This window comes from Megalopta genalis, chromosome 3 (assembly GCF_051020955.1).
Source record: "Megalopta genalis isolate 19385.01 chromosome 3, iyMegGena1_principal, whole genome shotgun sequence".
In the NCBI taxonomy this organism is placed as follows: Eukaryota; Metazoa; Arthropoda; class Insecta; order Hymenoptera; family Halictidae; genus Megalopta; species Megalopta genalis.
In genome coordinates, this window is record NC_135015.1 from 1,635,105 (window position 1) to 1,656,759 (window position 21,655).

A 21,655-nucleotide genomic window follows, 5' to 3' on the forward strand; every position below is an offset into this window, starting at 1 on the left:
TATTATTGTCCGAGTGCGCTAGGTGGGAGACGGGTTTGTCGATGGTGGGGGCTGTCTAGAATCGATCCAAGTTCGGATGGGGATTTCACGCGAGCGACGTCGCAAATCAATTAGTGATCTACAATTTATTCACGATAAGCGCTCCTCCTCCCACTGTCGCACGGCCAACGAGATAGCGCACGTGCGTGCGGACGGACGGCAAGGAACACGTCGCACGCATCTCCTATGCACATAGGCGGCTGAAGTACCGACAAACGAGCCGAGGCTTCTTTTATCAGTCAACCACGACCGCGTGAAGCAAACGGATCGAAAGGCGGCAGTAGTGCGACATCTTTACACTCGGGACTTCACTTTTTTGCGAGACCGAAAGTCCCGCGACGCGATCCCGCGTCGCCTCATCGATCCTCGATCACAGTGCTCCACCTTGGCCCGACACGGGAACAACCACCGCGAGCCAACCACCCGCATTTCCAGCACCAAGGATCCCGGCCGGAGACCGAACGCTCCTTCGAGAACGAGATCGAAGCAGCGCGAGCCAGAAGTGGCAGGGTCAATCGAACATCAACGAACAATCAACGTTTTACTAGGAAACGTCGACACGCTGGCGCAAATTCCTCGATATATCGTTACTACGTAAGTACCAGTCACAACCACGATGCTATTTTTTCTTTCTAGTTTATTCTCGAAATTGTTAAACACTCCGAGGAGCGAACGAGAGAGCTCTTGTTATCTTGTTTTCGTCCAATCTCTTGACACTCGAGCTGGCAACCAATTAAGAAAATAATTCTAGTATTTAAGATTCGTCGCGTAAATCCCGTTTACCTGGAAACCATACGTAATAGTGTTCAAAGAATGGGCATTATTCAATGAACAAAAATGATCGAATTACAGCAAGTGAACCTAGGTCAGGTTATCAACGTAAGGATTAATCCGGATAAATTCTGTTTCACATTTGTGTGGTATTCGGGCTCTAAAACCACTTGGACTCGGTTTGGATTTGGACTTTGTACCAAACGCCACAAAAACAGCATTTATAAATGAATAAGTGAAAGTTTAGACCTCGAGAAGGTCGGAACCCGAGATATCTTCTTCCCCATTTTGTTTGCGACATAATCGGTGTTTAATTGTCGGTAATCAATTTACGGGCCTACGGAGGCCATTAATTTAGATGGACATGTATGATAAATCTTAGCGGCACGCAAGACGATAAGCCGTACAAAACGATTCGATACGCGGAAACTGTACATGAATTTGTTCGAGGACACGGCAACGGCAATGTCGCTGTATTTTCAACGCGACGGGGAAGCGCGAGGAAATTGGATGAATGGGAAATATCTGTGTTTAAACGAGTGGATAGTCGAGGACCGGTGAATTAAATAAGCGGCTCGAGTTTCGGCTAATGAATATTTTTCGAAATCTCGTGGTCTCGTTTGAAGTGCGATCGCCGTGATTCCATTAGCAGTTTCACAGGAAATGTTGTCCTCTAAGTGGATTCTCGAATAAATCCTGCACAGCCGTTTGCAGCGTTTTGCACGCGTGCAATTTAAATCCGGCGACACGTGGGATCAGATTAATAGTAACACAAGAACTAAATTCCTCGTGTCGTTAACGATACCGTGCTGATCACGTATATAATGTTTCACGCGCTATCAGGCCGTCTAGCCGAAGAGCAACGACTCCGAAAAGACCGGCGTATCGTAACCATCAATCCCGGTGTTCTCTCGCGGTTATTATCAGTTAATGAGTACCCGTGGCCAATATCGATCATCAAACAATCAACGAATCAATAACAAGATTTATGGCCACCGAACGAATCGATAAGAGTCAAGGTGATAGGCTCTGGTCTATCTTGGGAATTTAATCGGCCGATTTATAATTAAATCTCTGTTCGCTCTTTGCGGAGGAAGAGGATCGTGCCACTAATATTTTCCTCTTGCTTCGGCTATTTTCTCTAGATCAAGGCTGACCGAAATAGGCAGGTCCGACGTGAAACTATCACAGGTCGATCCCCGAGTCTGCCAATTTCGACGGGGATACTATACGATTGCCCGGCAGCAACGAATCCGGTACGTGGTCATTTGAATTTAGTGAAACGAAAGGAAAGAACAAGCACCGTCTCGAGTCGAGTTTGATCTATGACCCGTTGAACGCCGACCTTCGGAACTCTTCCTCTACCATTGTCGTTTATTAAAAAAAAAAAATGCGAACTCGACCGACTCGTGCCGTGAGAACGCGACACCGTGCGAATCATCGGAAAAAATTGCAGGTATGGTCGCTTTTCCGGACTCGTCGACTGAGCCGACGCTGTTGAACGTAACTGATATAAAGTTAAACAACCGGCCGGATCACGATGAGCAATTAGCAGAGAAGACCGACGGCATGAAGGTTAAGGATCACGCGTTCACCATATCGCGGGTCAACATGTGGAACGGCAAGGACAACTATGCGCTTGATTTCGATTGCATGGAGAAGGGCAACGAGACCAAGATGAATGGGTCCGCGGACATCAAGGTGGAACCGGATGTCGTGAAGAAAGTAGCAGGTGAGCATCGCCGTGTTTTTGAAAAAGGGCACTAATTGCCAGACTGCGGATGTCGTCGTAGAAATTCATACTCTCATAGATTAATTCAAGGAAAACGAGATACGATCGGACTCCTTGTATTAGTTTGTCGATTGCCGTAATATAATAACTGTAGTTGTCGATCGGCGGAGTCGGTTGAACAAGATAGTTGCGGAAATCAATTCTACTAATAGATAAAAGAGCTAAGCTTGGAACGCCGTTACATGATTTAAGAAGATCAGTTAGCACTCGATCATATTGATAATTTCAACAGTATTGCCTGCTATTCTTCTTCTTACCGACATGTTTATAAACAAATTAAGAAGTACCAAACTGAATATGTCGTGCAAGTATAGAGATACAGAAACCAAGGAAAAGTCTGCTCACTGTATTAGAATCTCCAGTACTACCAGGAAAAATGAAAGACTCGTTAGAATTCATTAAACTTCCTTATTCTCGGTATGAATGTTCGCAATCTACTCGTGACCTTGACATTGTAAACGATGACTTTTCCCTAATTCCGCGGCTATATTCGTATTCGACGTATGCGCGATCTATGATCTATAATAAGATCATTGCAGGCTTGTAAGATTGCTCGCTCGTAAGAATGAAACGTGTTCGGTAAGTAATACCGCATACAATGGCATAGCAATTGTATAACATCGATACTTCCTTTGTTTCACGCGCGATTTTATTAAACAGAGGAAACCTATAAAACGCGAGGCGGAACGTTAGCCCGAGAAACGATAATAATAAAAATCCACCTTTTATATTCCACGATGCCCGCGGCGAACACGAAACAATAAGGAAACATCGCGACACGTTGCGGCACTGCACACACACATATATATAAATAACAACAATCGTTTCGAAAGCGATAACCCTATTCGTTGTTTTTCATGTTCTCGGCGTGGAGAAATCAATTCGCGGTCAGTGCTGAAAGTATTCGCGCCTGCGAAATTCGCTTGGACGTTGATCGCGGCGTTAATGGATATTTCCGTCGCTGTAAATGGAATTAATTATTGAAAAACATCGCGATATTGATGTGATAATTCAGGCGGGGGTTCGTACGACGATCTCCGATATCAATATTACGCGAAATGCTAAGTGAATGTTGTTGAGACATCGGTACTGTGCGATGTGAGATATGTTCGTTTCTCGGTAGCGGGATTGAAAGCCCCTAACGGACAAAAGAACAAAGGGGACATGTCACTGTGCACTCTCGGTGGCCGATCGCATTCCAGTGGAAGTTCCCTAGTGACGATCTCTTCCGTCGAAAATTCAGATACCAATCCGGATTTCCCTAATAACTCGGATGGATTCGGAAACAACACCCACAGGAACGAAAGATGGTACCAGACGACGCTGCAGGTCGCGGTGCCGTTCTTCATCGCCGGAATTGGCACCATCGGGGCCGGTCTGGTTCTCGCAGAGGTCAAGGTACGCTCGACGAACTTGTTCGTTAGCTTTTAGCCCGTATTACCAGCGCAGAATTATCTAGCACGGGTTGGGCCCCAATGGCACTGATCGTAAATCAGCTGTACGTATCGATCACGTCCCGTTATCAATCCGGCTACTCGACTTCGCATTGTTCGAAGATAATACAAAAGTGTACGGCAATATTATTTTTCTATTTATCGCATGTTCGCGCAATTAATCTGACGCGGCAACGACGCACGAGATGGTCCCGAGAGCAACACGGTCGCAATCGAAAGAATCTTTTCCATAAATACCGCGCCCCGGTCCGCCATTTCTGTCCCCGATGTAAACGTACGCGATTCGTGATTCTATCGGGTAACACTAATGTGGAATCTCTAGAAGAACATAATTTACATTCCCCGTCGCACCCTGCCTACCGCATCATAAGAATAGACACCGGCGAAGAACCAAAACACCGTCTAGAACCCCTCCGCCCACACCCGTTTAATTAAACCTCGTCTCTGTTCTAGGACTGGGACGTGTTTAAAACCGTTTCTCAATTATTCATTCTGGTGCCCTCTTTGCTAGGATTGAAAGGCAATCTGGACATGTGCTTGGCCTCGCGCTTGTGCACGCAAGCGAATTTAGGGAACATGAACGGTGTCCGAGAGATCACGAAAATGATTATCGGTAACATCGCCCTGGTACAGATACAAGCGATCGTCGCGGCCATCTTGGTGTCGATTTTCGCAGTTGTGGTCGACGCGATAGTGGAAGGCAACCACTACAATTTCAAATGGGAGCATTGCTTGCTGCTGGCCGCATCTAGCGTATCCACTGCCACCAGTTCCTGTTTTATTCTAGGTAATTGCATCGCCTATCAGTTGATGCCGCAACACTCAAACTATCGAGTAGTCCCCGGTTTCTATTCTCCTATCCGATGATTTAGATTTCGGCCGACTTTTACGAAGGTGGTCTTTTCGCGTCTTTTACAATCGCGCAGCATGAAATCTTGCAAGCAGGTAGCAGTTACAAAGTTAACCGTACCGATTCACGATCGATCGAGTTCTGTTTTAATATCGCCTACCAGCTAAGCGATCAATCAGATCATATCGATTCGTTTAAACGATATTCGTACGTCACTTTGCACCAGTATTGAATTGCTCGCGGTTTCATGGCAATAAAAAGGACGTTTTTTTCACGTCTCCGATGCAAACTATTATCCATCAGTTTTTTTGTCGTCTTTCCTATCATTGATTGCATTTTGCATGTGTTCTACTCCTTGGTAGCGTTTCCTTAATCGAGACTTCTCACCCGAACAGATTTTGTAATGATCGCCGTGATAATGGTGTCTTATCGATGTAAAATGAACCCGGACAATCTGGCAACGCCGTTGGCAGCGTCCGTCGGCGACGTCGTATCCCTGAGCGTGTTGTCGGGGATCGCGTCGTCGTTGTACCAGAGGATACACACGGAAATATGGGTCCTTTATGTTATACTTGGCTGTTACTTAATGATATTACCGTTCTGGATTTACATTGTATTGAGAAACAAATACACCAGAAACGTGCTAACATCCGGCTGGGTTCCAGTTTTGTCCGCTCTATTTATTAGTGGGTAAGTATTTGCTCCCGACGGCCGCGGTGCTCTCCCGTTAAACGATTCGAAAGCGAAAACGTATAAACGATGGGATTCGTGCTTTTAGATTCGGCGGTCTGATTCTGGATCGCGTCGTCGACGAGTACAAAGGATTCGTGATCTTCCAACCTATCATAAATGGAATCGGCGGCAATTTAGTCTCTGTTCAAGCGTCTCGAATCTCAACAACGTTGCATCAGACCACGATTATGGGAATTTTACCGCCGAGCTCGAAAATGTGGGTTAGCCCGTGGACGGCGCTCTTTAGAGGCTGTAAGTGGCGAGATGACGCAAGAATAACTAATGTTGCCGCTACATATTTTTCGCACTTCCACCATTGCATAATGCCGTTCGCTTTCGTTTTGTAGCGCCATATGCGAAAACGGCCAGAATACTCATTTGCATGGCGGTGGTCGGCGAACTAGTCTTCATTTTCCTCGCCGATTACATCAAGCACGGGACATCCTTGCTGCACGCGTACTTCGTCATCTCGTACCTCGTGGTCGCTGTACTTCAGGTGAGTACGACGGCTCCGTTCCTTCGTGCTTGGCCGGATAAGTGAAAGGTTCCGGTCACGGCCGTGATCGACCGAAAAAAAAAAGAAATAATTCCAAACCGATCAGCCTCTTTATTTGTCCTTTATCGCAGGTTATGCTGCTGCTCTACGTGGCGCATATCATTATTCACGCCATGTGGCATCACAAAATTGACCCGGACAATTCGGCGATCCCGTACCTGACGGCATTGGGCGACCTCACGGGTACCATGTTCCTGGCGGCGGCGTTCTGGTTCCTCATAAACATACATCAAGAGTACGCTGGCAAGTAATTGCCGGGATCCGCTATGTACAGTTACTGTCGCGATACAATTCGTAGGAAAGCCCGTGGCAGCGTTCCTCGCCCAGAGATATGCGGTGAGCAAATTTCAGAGACGTTCAATCCCCTCGATAGAGATGAGAAAAGGAAAGGAATCACGTGCCGCGGTGGCAAAGAAGCGAGCAGACACGAGGATTAACAGGATGAGCAGTTCGTGGAAACGAGAATGAAGTATTTTTACCGGATGATCTAATTGATCTTAAGCGGTCCCGAGATCGGGTGCATTTCTTTTCCCGTTACGGGAACCTTTTAATGGTACGTTAGCTGCGCTAATTAATTTGTGTCGCTCGGACCGGAATACAGTCGTTTTGATAAAAAAAAACAAAAGGAAGAAGCTTGCCGGCATCGTCGAAGTTGGAACTACTCCAGAAAGAAGGATGAGGAAGTATAATGACACTAATCCTGTTTGAAGCGGATATTAAGCATCGCAACCCCTACACGATGTAATTTAGTGTAATCTCTTAACGATCGTGCAATAGTAATTACGTAGCAAGGACGTCCGCGGGAAATGTATCGATTCGGTGATCGTTTAAAACCGAGAACAGTACAATAATTTTGATATGTCTTTTTTTAAATCGCGCGCAATTGTTGATAGATGAACAGAACACGAAGTATTTTAATTGTAATATACCAGTGCGCATTGTACTTTGAGATTCTAATTGTTCATTAGGGAAAAGAGCTACTATTTTAATGCCAAATCCAGAACTGTACCATAGTATGAAAGTATTTGTATGGGATTTGTACAATGGCACTTGTATTTTTAATAGTGAGATTGTAGATATAATTCATGAAAAAGAAATTTATGAACGACAATACTTAATAGTTGTAGGAAAACTACAGAATATTTTATTTCTGATAGAAACTGAGGTAAACTTTTTAAAACAATAGTATAACAAGTAATAAAATAACAGACTGGTAGAATCGAGTACATTATAACAAGACTTTTGTGTCACCAAATGAGCAATATGGTTTGTTAGTATTTAAATAATATAAATGATTTAAGCACAGTGTACAAAACTTTGCAATAATGCATAGATTATAATAACTTATTTTACATAATGTCCTGTGATTTGTAATACTATTTTGTGTTACAAAAGCCTATGAATTGTTACAGTCCTTGAATAAAACAGTACAACTTAAAAATCAATTTTAATGTTAATGTGTAATAATAATGTGTTTAATACGTACATATTATACAACCAATAGGAATGGAATGCAAACTCGTCCAATTTATATTGATAATGTGAAAAGTGGTATAAACGAACAATAATATTAATGGATTAATCATTTGTAATCCATAAGGAAATCAATAGAGTTCGTCAATATTAACGGATTAATGAAAAAAGCAGAATATACCATAAACTTCTATGAAATGGTAACATAATTTAGAATGTTTTATTTTTTACTCAAACTGTTGCAAATCTAGACATTTTCAAATGTAAGAACACTCGAAAACAATAAACTAGGCTACTCAATTTGACTGGTCTCACAGATGCGGCTATAATATTACTGTATTATTAAAAGGCAATAGTCTATATTGAGACTACTACTACTATGAGCAAACATAGCTTGCATGCAAATAACACGTAGAAATATACCGAAACGTATAAGAGAGTTAGGTTATGTTTTTTAAATACCAATATAATTATGCAAATGAGTTAACCGTCGCTAAGGATATGAAATTACAATTATTATGCAATAATCGTCCAAGTGCGAGCACGTTTACCGAATATTTAGCACGGTAATTTTAATCAGTGCATATGAAATAGACACTACACAATAGCACGCAACGCCATTACGTCAAAACACGAAAGTTTCCACGGATTTCGCAAATTAATGCCAATGTCATTCTTCATGAATCATTTTCGTTCTATTACTTGTATATATGCATTCTCTTGTGCTCAATTGATAAATCCATTAAATAATGTAACGTTAACAAATATCACACTCAAGCAAGAATACAAACATTGATCATTCGATGCGAAATTGTTAAAAATAGTTTATAAATTACAACCTATTACAACCTTGCAATGAATCTCTGCTATAAATAAATCATACCTTAGAAAACTCTGTATATGTTTGTGAACTGTGTTTTACTTGTTCGAATTCTGATGGCAAATTGAACGGGACGCAACAGTAATATACGCTTTCGAATTTCAAAAAATGTAATCACAGCACGCCAGGTGTAAATATTTGAGAACAATTAATTATCATTTACATAGGGACAATACACAAACGATGAATGAAGTAACGATCGAAGCTCTTTCATTCCAAATCGTATCCTTTTCCAATGATTTTAACAGAGCGACAACACTCGGAGCCCGCCGCAGGATCGTCTTACTGCGCACACGTGCAGGCGCAGCTGTTGGTCACCGAGGCGCGCGGCAACTTTGAAATCGCGTAAAATCTAGTTGAATCGCGTTCACCGAAATGAAAGTTCTACCGTGTCCCCGAATGAGTCCTTACGAACCTTCGCAACTTGGTCTCTGCAGGTGGGGTACATAACAACAAGAAGGGGGATGCTGGAACCCATGCGCGACATTCTCTCGAGACATTTAAACTGGAACAGTTCCTGATCGTGTCCAGGAGACGTTGCACCGGTTCCTTAGAGAATCCACGCCACCGGAAGTTCGTTATTAAATGTGGGACTAGTGCTAATGCGGGATCAACTGATTTCGTCTAAACGACAGTGACCGGATTCTTCACGACAGCTGACCCTGAACCCTCGTTGACCATGATGGTGGGTGACTAGTTAATTATAAATTAATTCGTATCGGTGTGTATACGTGTGTGATAACACAAAGATCCATACAGTGTAACGATATGCAACGATCTCCCTATAAAAATGTCACGCTTCCATTAAGAAATAAAGGAGAATCAATCGGTGGTGAGTTTGCATTGTTCTTACATGGCGAAACCAAGTTTGCACGACTCTGTCGCATCGAGATTTATGTATGTACACGCACGGTTCATCATACATTTAATCGAGTAGAATCCTTGACTGGGTTAATCGCTACAAACGTTACTTGTTGACGTAATTGACCTTCGACATTCTTTCCATAACTGACATAACATCGACGAACATGTAATAAGCGATTTTCCTCCATTCTCGCGAAACGCTTTCGTTTCTTTGTTCCGATTATGTAAAAGCGATGTACCGTTTTTTCTTTTTCTGTATTCTTGTATCTTAATCGGTACGACATATACACACGGCGAAACTGTTCGGTAAGTAACAGTAAATTCGTGTACGCTCGTGCTTCAATCGGATGAAATCAACGACTTCTGTTGTCGCATTCTTATCCGTGCATGTTCTCCTCTCCGATACGATCAATAAACTACGCGTGGAAGAGGCGGTTAGAATCTCGTCCGAGACACCTCTAAGCGACGCGTAATGAAGCAAAGTAGGCGCTCCGAGGAAGATTGTCCAACGGATTTTACGTTGGCGTTGGAAAAGGAATGTTGCGCCGCATTGTTGGTGTTGCATTTGGTTTCACTGCCTCCACAATAGAGCCAGGATTAATAGGAGAGAACCACCTCTACTCGCGAGTGAAGGTGAGCGGAAAGGAAGGCGAAAGGGTGGTTTGACACGCACTGTCGAGCACACGAGTGTCTCTAGCCATTACTATCTTGGGCACAATAACGCGCTGTCAAGCACAAGTGCGCTCCGTCTATGTGAGGATAATGAAAACGTACGATCCGGTTTTGATTGCGATGTGTTCGTTACGTATTATACAGATCAGCTTTCCTCGCCTCGATATTTTATTACCAGCGGTGTGGTTGTTAACCGGTAGCATCCCGCAGGAGTAAATATTATGAGCCTGTACGATTTTCAAGGTATCATTCTCTAAATGATACCTATCGAATGCTGATAAAACCTTATCTACCGTGCTCAATTCTGAGCATTTCGATAATATGCCGAACGACTTGACGGCAAAAATTTGTTTTCGATAAAACTTGAATTCTTATCATTCATTTTCGGGGAACCGACGATGTCTCTGAAGTTCAGGTAACCCCTGCAGAATTTGTATCGCTCGCAAATTAGCGGCATTCTGGTGCAATTGGTAACAAGAGTGCGCCGCGTTTCACCTAAAATATGAGCAGCGTTTGGACGTTTACTTTCTACGAACGTTCGCGTTCGACTGCACAACGAAATGGCGAAATCGCGAATAGATATCTATGTAATCCCTTGCAAGACGCGCCGCTGCGAGTCATGTATGAGCGAACCAATTCACAGTCATCTATTGCGTATGTCTCTATCCCGACATGCATACACACATAGACACACGTACGGATACGTGTAGACAAGATCGCACGCGTTCGAAGTTATTGCTCTGCATGATCGCTTTCAGATGCGCCGAACGACTTGTCCGATCCGCGAACGGTCCATGACACAAGATAATTGTTTATTTCGGTGGACATCGGCTTCACGTGATATACGCTCGCGGTAACACCCGTGCCGCGTGTCTAACAGTTTGCCTAACACCGGCTCGATGATGTATATCGCAATGACGATGATACACGACTCGGGACTGCAAACAAATCACTACCACCGAGGCTCTACTTACGTCCTTATCTTTGCACACATCTGCAATAACGAGATGTGCTGCAGGATATCAGCCGCGAGCCGCGAGCCGCGAGCCGCGATTATCGTTTATGACTACCAGATTATCTGATCGCATTAAGTAATACGACCAAGTTGCTGCGAATATGTGTGAGAGATAAGATGCATTGCTCGGTATTTTTGGGCGCGTAAAAATGAATGTTACGGTCTTATAGTTTCGGTTAACTCCGCGCAGGGTCACCATGATATCAGGATTTCGCAAAGGCGAATGAACCTTTCGGCATTTCGCCGTGGTCAACCGGATCAGCAAGGTGTGGTGATTTTCGCGTCACCAGCCTTGATCTGGATTTATAATACACATAAGTTAAGGACACTTTCTACGGTAATATATGAAAGTAATTTCCCTCGAAATATGAACGCACGTTATCTCGATTTGACGCACGATCCGGTTTCGGGAGGCTGTCCGCGGCAAGCAATTACACATTTGTGGACTTTAATTACAGATGAAAGCGGTGGTCTTCCTAGTTGCGATAGCGGTAACTAGAGCTCTTCCACTCTCAAAGGTGCACGTGAAATTTGTTTCCCCTCCGCACATCTACGAGCACGGAATTACGACGGACGGTTAGTTCTTAAACCTTATTGTGCATCGGTATAAAAATCCTACGGCGACGAGTAAAATTAGCTTTTGTTTGTTAGGGGACCGCACGATCGACCAAAGGTCATACATCTCCATCGGTCGAAGGAGTACCACAGGAAACACGAAACAGTTTGGTACGAATTCATTGAAACGATTGTCCATGCCGGCGCAGTTGGTAATTTATTAGTTTCTTTTTTAGGGGAACGTATCGATACGTCGAAGAACAGTATACCTGTATACATTAAGCCGGAAAATGCTGAGGCCTTGTGGCCGGTGGGTGTGTTCTTACCACCGGTGGATATTAACGATCTTGGATACAGTTCGCACGAATCGAGGCACACAACTCCTGATTTCTCTAACGGACTTGGTGAGAAATCACGTGCAGAAGTGGTCTATGGATTCTTAACCCTGCTATGACCTTTAGCGCAACCATACATTTAACACAATACCGAGAAACAAGAAACGTAGAACTCGGTAGCGATTTGTTTCTAGGAATCTGTAATACGATTTAAGGAAGGGAGACTGCTTAAAGATCGCTCGAAGGCTATGGAAGGGTTAATCACTCTATACAATCTGCTTCGTACGCAAAATGCTTTCTGTATAGCATTCAAATCGAAATCTCAAGTTTTCTGTTTTGTAATGTTTCAGCGTATCACGATCCGTATCTATTGACGGGTGAAAAAGCGATGATAGCGGTGAAATATCTTTACGGTCTAGGCGAACTGTTTTACGACAACATTCCACATGAAAGAGCGCTGTTAAAGAACCAAGAAGAAAGAAGGCAAAATGGTCTCCATGACCACATATTAAAGAGTTTGAGGCCGACGTCTGCATTCTACAGGAAACCTCGATCAACCCGCGATCGCTTTATTTATTAGTAAATTTCCCAGCGAACGCCGTACCTTCATAAATGCTATACATTCTCTTAAGGTGAACGCAAAACAAACTTACAACATATTTTCATATTCTGCACGTAATTGAAAATTTGGAACAATTAAACATATCTTGTTATATGGCTGAATTGAATTTCTACGTTTGATACACGATTAAAACATTTCAAAAGTAACAACTAGAACTGTATCACTATGTTTCTGTTTGCCACATGAGCATTAATTTATTGCCTCATTCAACGTAAAACTTAATTAATGATTCACTCGTTAAATGCGTCGGTATTCGTAGGTCGCGTGCAAAACAGATGTAGTGGAAACGTAATATAAGTGCCGTTATTGTTCACGGACAGTCTGCGGTTAACACTTTCGCAAGTGTGATTTACACAAATTGCAATGTACCGTAATTAATACAGCAAAATATTTTGGCCAGTTCTGTTCAACATTCTGTCAGGATTTATGACGTGAAAGCTGGACAGTTCGTGGTTTCGCCACGATTGAAACACATGAAATACGTAACCATAAATATATAGACATTATATTTTCACAGACTTTACACTAGACTCGGTAACAATACATCATTTTCTATCGTGCGAACTACACGTACAAGCTCAGGAGAATCGCGTCATATACAAGGAACTTTTTATATAATAATATACATTCGTTAATTCGGTTCTAGCGGTCTCAGATGAACCATCGAAGCAGTACGCACAGTGTCGTGACAATCAACCCGTTGGAGATACCCAGTTTCTCCGTTCCGTTGCATAGATCACCGAGGCAAAGGCACATGTACACTTTCTTGTAATTCCAAACGGTGTAAGCGCATCTCTCCTCCCCGTCATCGGGGCCCCGTTGAAAGCAAAGCCTTTGCGTGGCGGTGCCATATTCTACACGAGAAAATAAATTATTTTCAAATACAATGTAATCTTGTATACATTCGAAATACGACCCGGTAAATCGTGCGGCCCTCACCATTGTTCAAGCCGTGCCTCTCGATGATCTTCCCGCACCAACCGGACGCACAGAGGACAGAGTCTACACCTTTTTCTAATTCAATCTCCGTCGAGTTCATAGTGAAAGGATCCTTGCATGATCCCAATTCACCTCTCGATCTACAACTCACGCATCTTCGGAGAAGGCCTGGAACAGAGGGGGGCGATTGATGAATCTCTCTCTCTCTCTCTCTCTCTCTCTCTCTCTCGACTACGCAACTCTGTCGAGCTGATATAAATCTTCAATTTCGTCAAACGATGTCTTAATACACGTACTACGTTCTCGCGATCAACGAAAAGAAAAACGCAACGGTTTGCGGAAAGGATGCGCTGTCCGGTATGCGGTGAAAGTATGACATTGCCTGCACCGTGCGCGCACACATAGATGCAATCTCTGCACGAAACTCACCGGTTGCTCTCTGAAGTAGAACCAGGTTGAGGATTGCGAGCACCAAGGTAACACTTGTCCTACGATTCATCCTATCGCCGAGTCTGTTATCAATTGTCCTTTCGTTTTTTATCAAACCCCTCACTCGTATATAATGTCGAATGCAACAGAGAGACTGGAACGATCAAACACGGCCATTTTGGAACTAAGCTACGACTATGAGAAGCGGACACGTACGCCATACAGCAACCAGTCCCTCCCAGACCCTCCTTTCACTCGGCTACCTTTAAGGTCATCAACGTGTTCGAGAAGATTGAACGGAGGAAATCGCTGCAGAGCGAAAGACTCGGTCGGTAAATAAACGTGGAATGCAATGTCAACAAAATATGTTGTAATATATCCGTCGTCGATGTGAAATAGATTAGTATTATACTGTATCAGTTTTCATTGGCAACTAGCGGTTCTTCCTCTTCTTCTGCCCCTTCCTTTACTGTTTTCTTGAAAGAAGTTCGTTGCTGAAATTGGTGTCTTCCGCGGTACGTACGAACCAAGCCGCTGCAATAGCAAATCGAGCAAAGGAAGAACACGAATCCCAAATATCCCAAGTGTCGCAAAAACTCTATAACAGAATGAAAACCGTGCGAATAATTTCTATCGCGTGAGATTTCTGCTTGTTATCCCTGTAAACGATTACATTAGAGTTCTACCTTGCGTCAAGAGTCTAGCATTGGAAACGACAACGATTTTCAGTTGCATCATGTTCACATTATCGACGCTGCACGTGTAGTTTCCTCCCTCGTCGGTGGAAACATCTGATACAACATTATGGCGTGAGGAAGAAGTGTTAATGTTGTAACGCGCATAATTTATTACTTCCAGATACCTATCAAATAAAGCGTCCCGAACACGTCGACGACCACATGAGCGGTCGGATCCAATTTGCGAAAAGATCGACGGACACCTTTTTCCAATGTAATTGAATCCTTTTTCCATGATACTTGCGTATCCAAGCTCGATCTAAATCGCGGATTTCAAGCCGCTTTTAAAACCATTATATTTGTAGACCTGTTCAAGGACTCTACAAAACAATAAATTACTCCGGACAAACGACGGTTAGGTAAGCTCCTTCTGTGAGCACGAATCGTTTGATGTATCTGAACTTTCTGCCTTTTCTTCTGCTAGCTTTTGTACACTTTTTGCACGGCTCCTTCAAGATAAAGTCTGGCAGGTGTCGTACCGCTGTACTGACGCCGGGAAACTCGCGTTCCAACAAAGTGGATCTTAAACGAGAAATAATATAATCTATGGTAATGAACGCTCAAAATATATCTGTATTAAAAATGTAAAAATAAAAAATGGTCCGTATTTTCTTCGTCTACCTATCTCGTGCTTCGCTGCAAAATAAGAACACTTACTTGCAAGGCAATAGAGGAGATTTCCAGAAGAATTTGACTATCGACGAATCGCTGCTATTTGCAATCGTCTATAACAATAACAATGGTTTTGCGGCAGATGGTTTTCAGATTTAACGGCAGTGAAAAAGAATTTGTCACTCCCTTCTCACCGTGTTTATTAAGCGCTTTAATCGACATTTTCCGACGCTTGATTTATAGCCACGACTGCCTATACAATGCTCGCACAGGCTCCACGGTGTCCATTCAGAAATTACATGCAGCGTGATTCCAACGTCTCGAATTTCAATCAACTCCGACATTTGAGAGACCTAAATCAAAGCCACATCCGAGTGACAAACAAGAAGGGTAGAAATTTTGCGACCACGAACTGGATTGATTCGGTCTTACGGCAAACCGTGTGGTAATCGCCGCCAGGTAGATTTCGCGGTATTTTTCCCATTCTGTTATGTTTCCTTGCTCCGTGTGCATAGAGATATGGTCTTTGAAAACAGCTATCGTAAAATATTTATTTGAATGGATGCGTTTATGTTTTTATAATCGGGACGAGCGAAAGAATCGTCTTTAGAAATGTTTCACCGTATTGTTTTGGGTTTGTATAACATACTCCGTGATTCTGTTGAATTAAACTTGTAACTGGAATGCGGATTTTATGTCAAGTCCTGTAATACACCTGAAGGTATAAAAGTAGCGCGAAAGCATTTCTGTGTAGTTTATTTTTATAAAGTTATTAACTGGATAATTGCGTTTAATTCTATCTTTAGTTAGTTAATCTTTAAATGTTTTAATTTAAAGAATAGATGTTGCTAATTTGAAATAAAATTTCGTTGGACGCCAAATTAAATTTTCATTCGAAGAGGTTTATATTAGTTGAAATAGTTGCGAAACTTCTTTCATCGATGAAAACGATTCTCACATCGTTCCGACTACAAATATATATTTTCTAAATTTCAAAAATGAATTTCCTCAAAATATTACGTTCGATTCTGTAATTGAATTTGTTTTCAGCTTCTTGGCCTTCCTCTCCGTGGCATAAGTAAATGCCACCGTCTGTAGCTTGAAAATGTTTAATCACTAATGAAAGCTCGGGAGTGGTGTAGATTCTGTTGTATGACATATTATTCTCCATTCCCAATTCGACCACTTTCTCTGGAATTTCTCTATATCGGTCCTGATAATACCAAACTTTTGTTTGTTTCTCCTCTTTGTCGTTGCTGTACGAACAAATAAATACAATAATGATATATCTTTATTTTTTTCATCAATAAGTTCGTATTTTATACCAAAAACGACATTCCATCATCAGCATTGAATCAATTTCAGCGTTAATCAGTAAATATTCATCAATTTCTTCGGATGTGATTAATCTTTCTTTATCCCTGCAGTATTTAGTAACTCCTACGGACTTATCGATCGACAGAATTTGATCGGCACTAGCTAATGGGACGATTAATAATAACCAAAAACTCTTCGTTTGAAACATTTTTGGTTCAATCAATATACGAACTTGTTACAACATTCACGTCTAACTATTTCCATTAACTTGATAATAGATATAAGATCGCGTGAAGTAATATCGTGCTTTTATTTACAAAGCAACAATTCTTTTATCTTTTCAGTGTATATGGAATGCAATTCTTGTGAAATTCATCGAGTTTTAGTTTTCATCTGAATTTGTTTTCATAACGGGCGACGTGTTAACGTAACGTATATTTGAAAAGGTTATGATGACCGCTCCAACATTCAAACCAATTTTATGACCAATCACAGCATTTGGAACGGCGGAAAAGAACCACTAGCGAAATTCACCGCGAAGCGGGCAACTTCGACGGAAATACATACCCATGATGCATCACTGATAGCAACATGGCGGAGTTGATTGAAAGTGAGTAAAAGTTAACTTATTCTTGATAAAATTAGTCTAACAAGAATTAATTAAATAGAAAAAATAGCTTTACGTGAAGGATAAATGTTTCAAGATCTACCATGTCGACACGTAAGATTACTCCGAAGGCTTTTTACTAAATTACAGTTGGTGTTTTAATTGCGCTCAGAAGAGTCTGGTTTAAAATTTCAAAAATGACCAATACACATTTCAAGCGGGACGGCGAAGTTCTCCATTTAAGTATCTATTTTCCAGGCGTTACTTGCCAAAACGAATGCTTTTTATTATGTTTTGTAGCCTTCATAAGGTCAATGAATCCATATCTTTGACTCTTGCTCTAATCAGAAGTACACATACTGTTTACAGAACTACGTGTAAGTTTGGTTATGTCAGACTTCGACTGCAGAACATCGAGTAATGGTCCCTTCTTAGTATTGTATATTTGAATAGTTATTAGTAAATAACATCAGCCTGAAGACTATGTAATAAAAGAATCGTTTATTTACAAATAAATTATTATACCAGATAGTAGCAATAAGTGTATACATCATACCCTTTTTACCATTAATGACAGGTATTCAAAAAAATGTAGTACATACAAAGTAAAATCTTATGTTATAAAGTAAAATTGCGAACTAGTTTAAAAAGATTTAAATATGATTTTATTTGAAGAGGTGTCTCTCTATGATGATAATTTGTTAAACATTACATACATTTTAATAAGTATTGCATATAAACTTTTAGATGGAATGAGCGCAGTTCAAAACAGGAACAAATGAATTATGTAGCATTCTTGTTTTATGTATTAACTGATATTTACATTTTATGAATATGTAATATATGAACAATAGGTGAATCGGCTGAAACTTTGTTATCCATAAAAAATGGAGGATATCTAACGATCGATGAAATTAAAACCGAAATAATTGACGATGACACAATGGACATGGATGACCAACAAATTTCAAATAACTCTACGGATTCACATATGGACATAGAGGAATCTGATCCAATTCCTGAACTTGGACCTGCTGCTTTAGGCTTACAAAGAGTAGGCACTCAACCACCCCCAAAACCGAACCCACCTACACAACCTGTTCAAGTTTTGAATCGTAGAGGAATGCCAGCAAGAATAAGAAAGAAAAATAAATTATTTTATGATGATATTTTAGTTAATCATCCTCATCATAGGTAAGTGAAAATCGATTGTATAAATATTGGTTGATCGAATGGATAATTTATTTTAAACATATTTCAGAATAAAAAAGGATCCATCACATATGGATCATAAACAATCTCCTAAGAAAATCACTAGAACATCACCAACAAAAAGACAAAATAAAATATCTAATGAACAAAGAAAAAATAATAATATGTCAAGTCAACCATCGACACCTTCAGTAACACCAATTAAGCAAGAAAAGGAACCTGATAAACCAATGCAACCTTCATCTCCAGATCGTAGAATCGGGCAAAAGATTGGTATGAGATTAAGAAATTTATTGAAATTACCGAAAGCACACAAATGGGTTTGCTACGAATGGTTTTATAGTAATATTGATAAGTATGTACAAATGCTATAAATGCATATACCGATGGTATTTTAATCAAATAGTACCAAAAATTAAATTTTTTATTGCAGAACACTTTTTGAAGGTGACAATGATTTTATGATATGTTTAAAAGAATCGTTTCCTCAATTGAAAACTCGGAAATTAACTCGAGTTGAATGGTGTAAAATAAGAAGAATGATGGGCAAACCGCGAAGATGTTCTCAATCGTTCTTTGAGGAAGAAAGGCGAGAATTAGACAGGAAAAGACAAAAAATTCGAATGCTGCAACAGCGAAAAGCTGCAGATATTAACGGTTTTAAAGATTTACCACCAGAAATACCATTGCAATTGGTAATAGGTACTAAAGTAACAGCAAGACTGAGAAAACCACAAGATGGATTATTTACTGGGAGTATCGACGCGGTGGATACTAGTAATAATACTTATAGAATTACTTTTGAACGTGCTGGATTGGGAACTCACAGTGTCCCTGATTATGAAGTACTGGTATGTGCGCATGTTTTGATAATAGTAAAAGTTGACTCTGTCTTTACAATTACTATATATTACTACATATAATTTTTAGTCTAATGAACCACCAGAAACCATAAGTGTTGCTTCTTTTGCACAAAAATTTCGACCGAGACATATACAATATGTACCATCACCACCATATGCAATGAAGCTAATGTCACCACGTTTGAACAGTGATCCATTAATATCCAATGCATCTGTTTCATTACCAAAGAAATCACATATTGGTGGAACAATGAATGGATATCCCCTGAAATTACTTGAATTTATGGTAAAAGTAAATAAAATATTAGCTGCTAAAAAAATAAAAATTAAAAAATTAAAAGAAATGAATAGTGAAGCAGAAAAAAGACGATCATTCGGAGAGCCGCTTCCACCAGATTTTGAAAGAAGATATGCAGGGTATTTAATTAGAGTATAAGTATAAGCAGACATGTATAGTATTATAACTGTTTTTTAATGCTCATTCGTGTTGATTTCAGGATTGTGGTTGAATTAGAAAAAATGAATACTGCTCTCCAAGATTTTTTGAACGACGTCCAAGAATTATGTCAAGAAATGGCCCCAGAACCTAGTGTTGCTGCTATGTTAGCCCCATCACATCTCCGCGAGAAGTGTAAGCAGGAAGCAACAGATATGGTTGCAAAAAATAATATAGTTAATGACAAGGAACCTGGAAAAATGACACAATTAGTAACAGATTTAACAGCTCTCATGCTCCAAGTAAAGGTACAAATAAATAATAGTTTTACGTCAACTATAACTTTTTGGCACTAATTTCTCAAATTTCGTTCGTATTTTAGAGCTTGTCGGATTCAGACCAAAATGCATATGAGTTAAAGGTATTACAGGGGACTATGGAACAAATACGTTCAAAATTGAGTCCACAAAATCAACAAGTTTTTCAAAACTGCGTTGAAATACATATGCAGCATATACAATTAGGTCTTGGACAAAGAGGTGCTTTAACACCATTTATGGCTCAATGGGCTTAGTAAATGTAAAATTAATTTTCATAATATTTTTAAAAGATGTACAATATTAAAACAAATGTAGATTACAATACTACAATATTTTGTAAGAAAACTTAACTTTATTTTATTATCTTTTTGTATAGGGCATATCATTAGTAAGGAGTACCTATATTAATAGGATACCAATGTATGTTCTACTGCAATTGTACATACAATTCTAAAACCGTTTTCAAGTCACTTTCTATATATGCCTTTCAGAATAGTATGCTGTGTTATTAACAAATTGTATAGCGTCAGAATTGTTTCGGTTTCCTATTCCGCGTGTTTATCATAACAAATCAAGCGCTATTGGTCACTGACGATTTATATGCAGGGACGGGTAGGATATTATTTCAAATAATAAATAATGTCTTTTTATTCTCTATACACATTATGCACACACGTAAAGTTACCAGAGTTTAGCTATTCATTTTATGCGTCAAATCATCAACATAAAGTTGTGTTATTTGTTGAAATTTTTATTTTCATTTAAAATACTATTTTGTCCAAACTTTGTGTCATTTATTACTGTAAGTAGTATATGGAATATTATTGGAATAAATTTTTCCAATACTTTCAACGTGCAGTGTCGTGATTGCTTAGATTTTCAATTGATGTAGGCTTCACAATTCGCATAAAATAGGAAGTTAAATATCTATGAATTAAATAGAATTGATATATTTTACAGAGGTTGCTTTGATGAAATGCGTATAGAAACTTAACTTTAAATCATCACATTTTTATTTTGTATAGTATGTCTTTGCTTATAACTAATTGGAAAGGCCAACATTTAGTACATTAGAATTTCTAAATCTCTATGGTTCTGTATCTTACATGTAAACATTCATGTTTCATAACAAATTGTAAATACATTAAGAAGATTCAGAAATATGCAGTTCTCTTCAAGCTTATTTTATTAACATTAGAGTAATGTTTTCGATGAATGTTCAAACTAGTAAATTATGACATTGAAAACATATGCGCATAATAGTATATAGTACAATATACAACTTTATTTTAAATATGGATTTAGTTACCGACTCATGTTTTCGCTTGGAGTAATATCAATTTCATTTAAAAAAAAAAAAAGAGTTATTTGTAGATAATTTAAATTAAATTCACGTTGATATAATCAGTATGTTTTATTTATTTCTCAAACAAAGAAAAATCACGTTTTTAGTATAATATAATTTTATTCTAAGTATATGTAAAAATTGATAGATATAATTCAAATTCAATTTATATATTAAATCAAAAACTAAATGTATCAAAAGAGAATATTTACATTTGATATTTATTTT

The 21,655-nt window shown here is 40.0% G+C and overlaps 5 protein-coding genes across 14 annotated transcripts; 3 read left to right on the forward strand and 2 right to left on the reverse strand.

Moving 5' to 3' along the window:
• Positions 1-18: 18 nt before the first annotated feature.
• On the forward strand, positions 19-7,639 carry LOC117227251 (solute carrier family 41 member 1). 3 transcript variants are annotated; one of them, XR_013032857.1, is made up of 10 exons: positions 19-633; positions 1,956-2,066; positions 2,267-2,542; positions 3,726-4,000; positions 4,510-4,843; positions 5,302-5,596; positions 5,685-5,890; positions 5,986-6,134; positions 6,266-6,747; positions 6,821-7,639. XR_013032857.1 is itself a non-coding variant. In XM_033482340.2 (9 exons), exons 3-9 carry the CDS (start codon positions 2,269-2,271, stop codon positions 6,443-6,445), a joined length of 1,713 nt encoding a protein of 570 aa, XP_033338231.2. In that variant the 5' UTR covers positions 19-633; positions 1,956-2,066; positions 2,267-2,268; the 3' UTR covers positions 6,446-7,639. The 3 variants fall into 3 exon arrangements, 2 of the variants coding, with proteins under 2 accessions (XP_033338231.2, XP_033338233.2); XM_033482340.2 differs by having other exon boundaries at positions 6,266-7,639; XM_033482342.2 differs by having other exon boundaries at positions 25-633; positions 3,846-4,000; positions 6,266-7,639.
• Positions 7,640-8,932: 1,293 nt separating this feature from the next.
• LOC117227258 (uncharacterized) lies at positions 8,933-13,497 on the forward strand. Of its 3 annotated transcripts, none has more exons than XM_033482357.2 (6): positions 8,933-9,232; positions 11,557-11,674; positions 11,750-11,824; positions 11,890-12,057; positions 12,339-12,620; positions 13,257-13,497. In XM_033482357.2, exons 1-5 carry the CDS (start codon positions 9,227-9,229, stop codon positions 12,566-12,568), a joined length of 597 nt encoding a protein of 198 aa, XP_033338248.1. In that variant the 5' UTR covers positions 8,933-9,226; the 3' UTR covers positions 12,569-12,620; positions 13,257-13,497. The 3 variants fall into 3 exon arrangements, with proteins under 3 accessions (XP_033338248.1, XP_033338246.2, XP_033338243.1); XM_033482355.2 differs by lacking the exon at positions 8,933-9,232 and adding an exon at positions 9,599-10,044; XM_033482352.2 differs by lacking the exon at positions 8,933-9,232 and adding an exon at positions 11,290-11,435.
• rtv (QVR superfamily protein rtv) lies at positions 13,090-14,202 on the reverse strand. Its single transcript, XM_033482358.2, has 3 exons — positions 13,979-14,202; positions 13,550-13,717; positions 13,090-13,464 (listed from the first exon to the last, which is right to left on the reverse strand). Exons 1-3 carry the CDS (start codon positions 14,046-14,048, stop codon positions 13,262-13,264), a joined length of 441 nt encoding a protein of 146 aa, XP_033338249.1. The 5' UTR covers positions 14,049-14,202; the 3' UTR covers positions 13,090-13,261.
• A 170-nt stretch (positions 14,203-14,372) lies between these two features.
• Positions 14,373-17,215, reverse strand: LOC117227261 (uncharacterized). The gene is made up of 10 exons (XM_076519458.1): positions 17,212-17,215; positions 16,653-16,806; positions 16,348-16,583; positions 15,760-15,863; positions 15,522-15,680; positions 15,373-15,440; positions 15,055-15,237; positions 14,841-14,974; positions 14,665-14,769; positions 14,373-14,576 (listed from the first exon to the last, which is right to left on the reverse strand). Exons 1-10 carry the CDS (start codon positions 17,213-17,215, stop codon positions 14,395-14,397), a joined length of 1,329 nt encoding a protein of 442 aa, XP_076375573.1. The 3' UTR covers positions 14,373-14,394.
• LOC117227253 (Myb-interacting protein 130) lies at positions 17,161-20,934 on the forward strand. 6 transcript variants are annotated; one of them, XM_076519495.1, is made up of 9 exons: positions 17,219-17,254; positions 17,402-17,628; positions 18,106-18,445; positions 18,513-18,818; positions 18,897-19,314; positions 19,394-19,743; positions 19,824-20,070; positions 20,145-20,341; positions 20,459-20,934. In XM_076519495.1, exons 2-8 carry the CDS (start codon positions 17,529-17,531, stop codon positions 20,334-20,336), a joined length of 1,953 nt encoding a protein of 650 aa, XP_076375610.1. In that variant the 5' UTR covers positions 17,219-17,254; positions 17,402-17,528; the 3' UTR covers positions 20,337-20,341; positions 20,459-20,934. The 6 variants fall into 6 exon arrangements, with proteins under 6 accessions (XP_033338236.1, XP_033338237.1, XP_076375610.1 ...); XM_033482344.2 differs by having other exon boundaries at positions 20,145-20,934; XM_033482347.2 differs by lacking the exon at positions 17,402-17,628 and adding an exon at positions 17,313-17,365 and having other exon boundaries at positions 17,236-17,254; positions 20,145-20,934.
• The last annotated feature ends 721 nt before the right edge of the window (positions 20,935-21,655 follow it).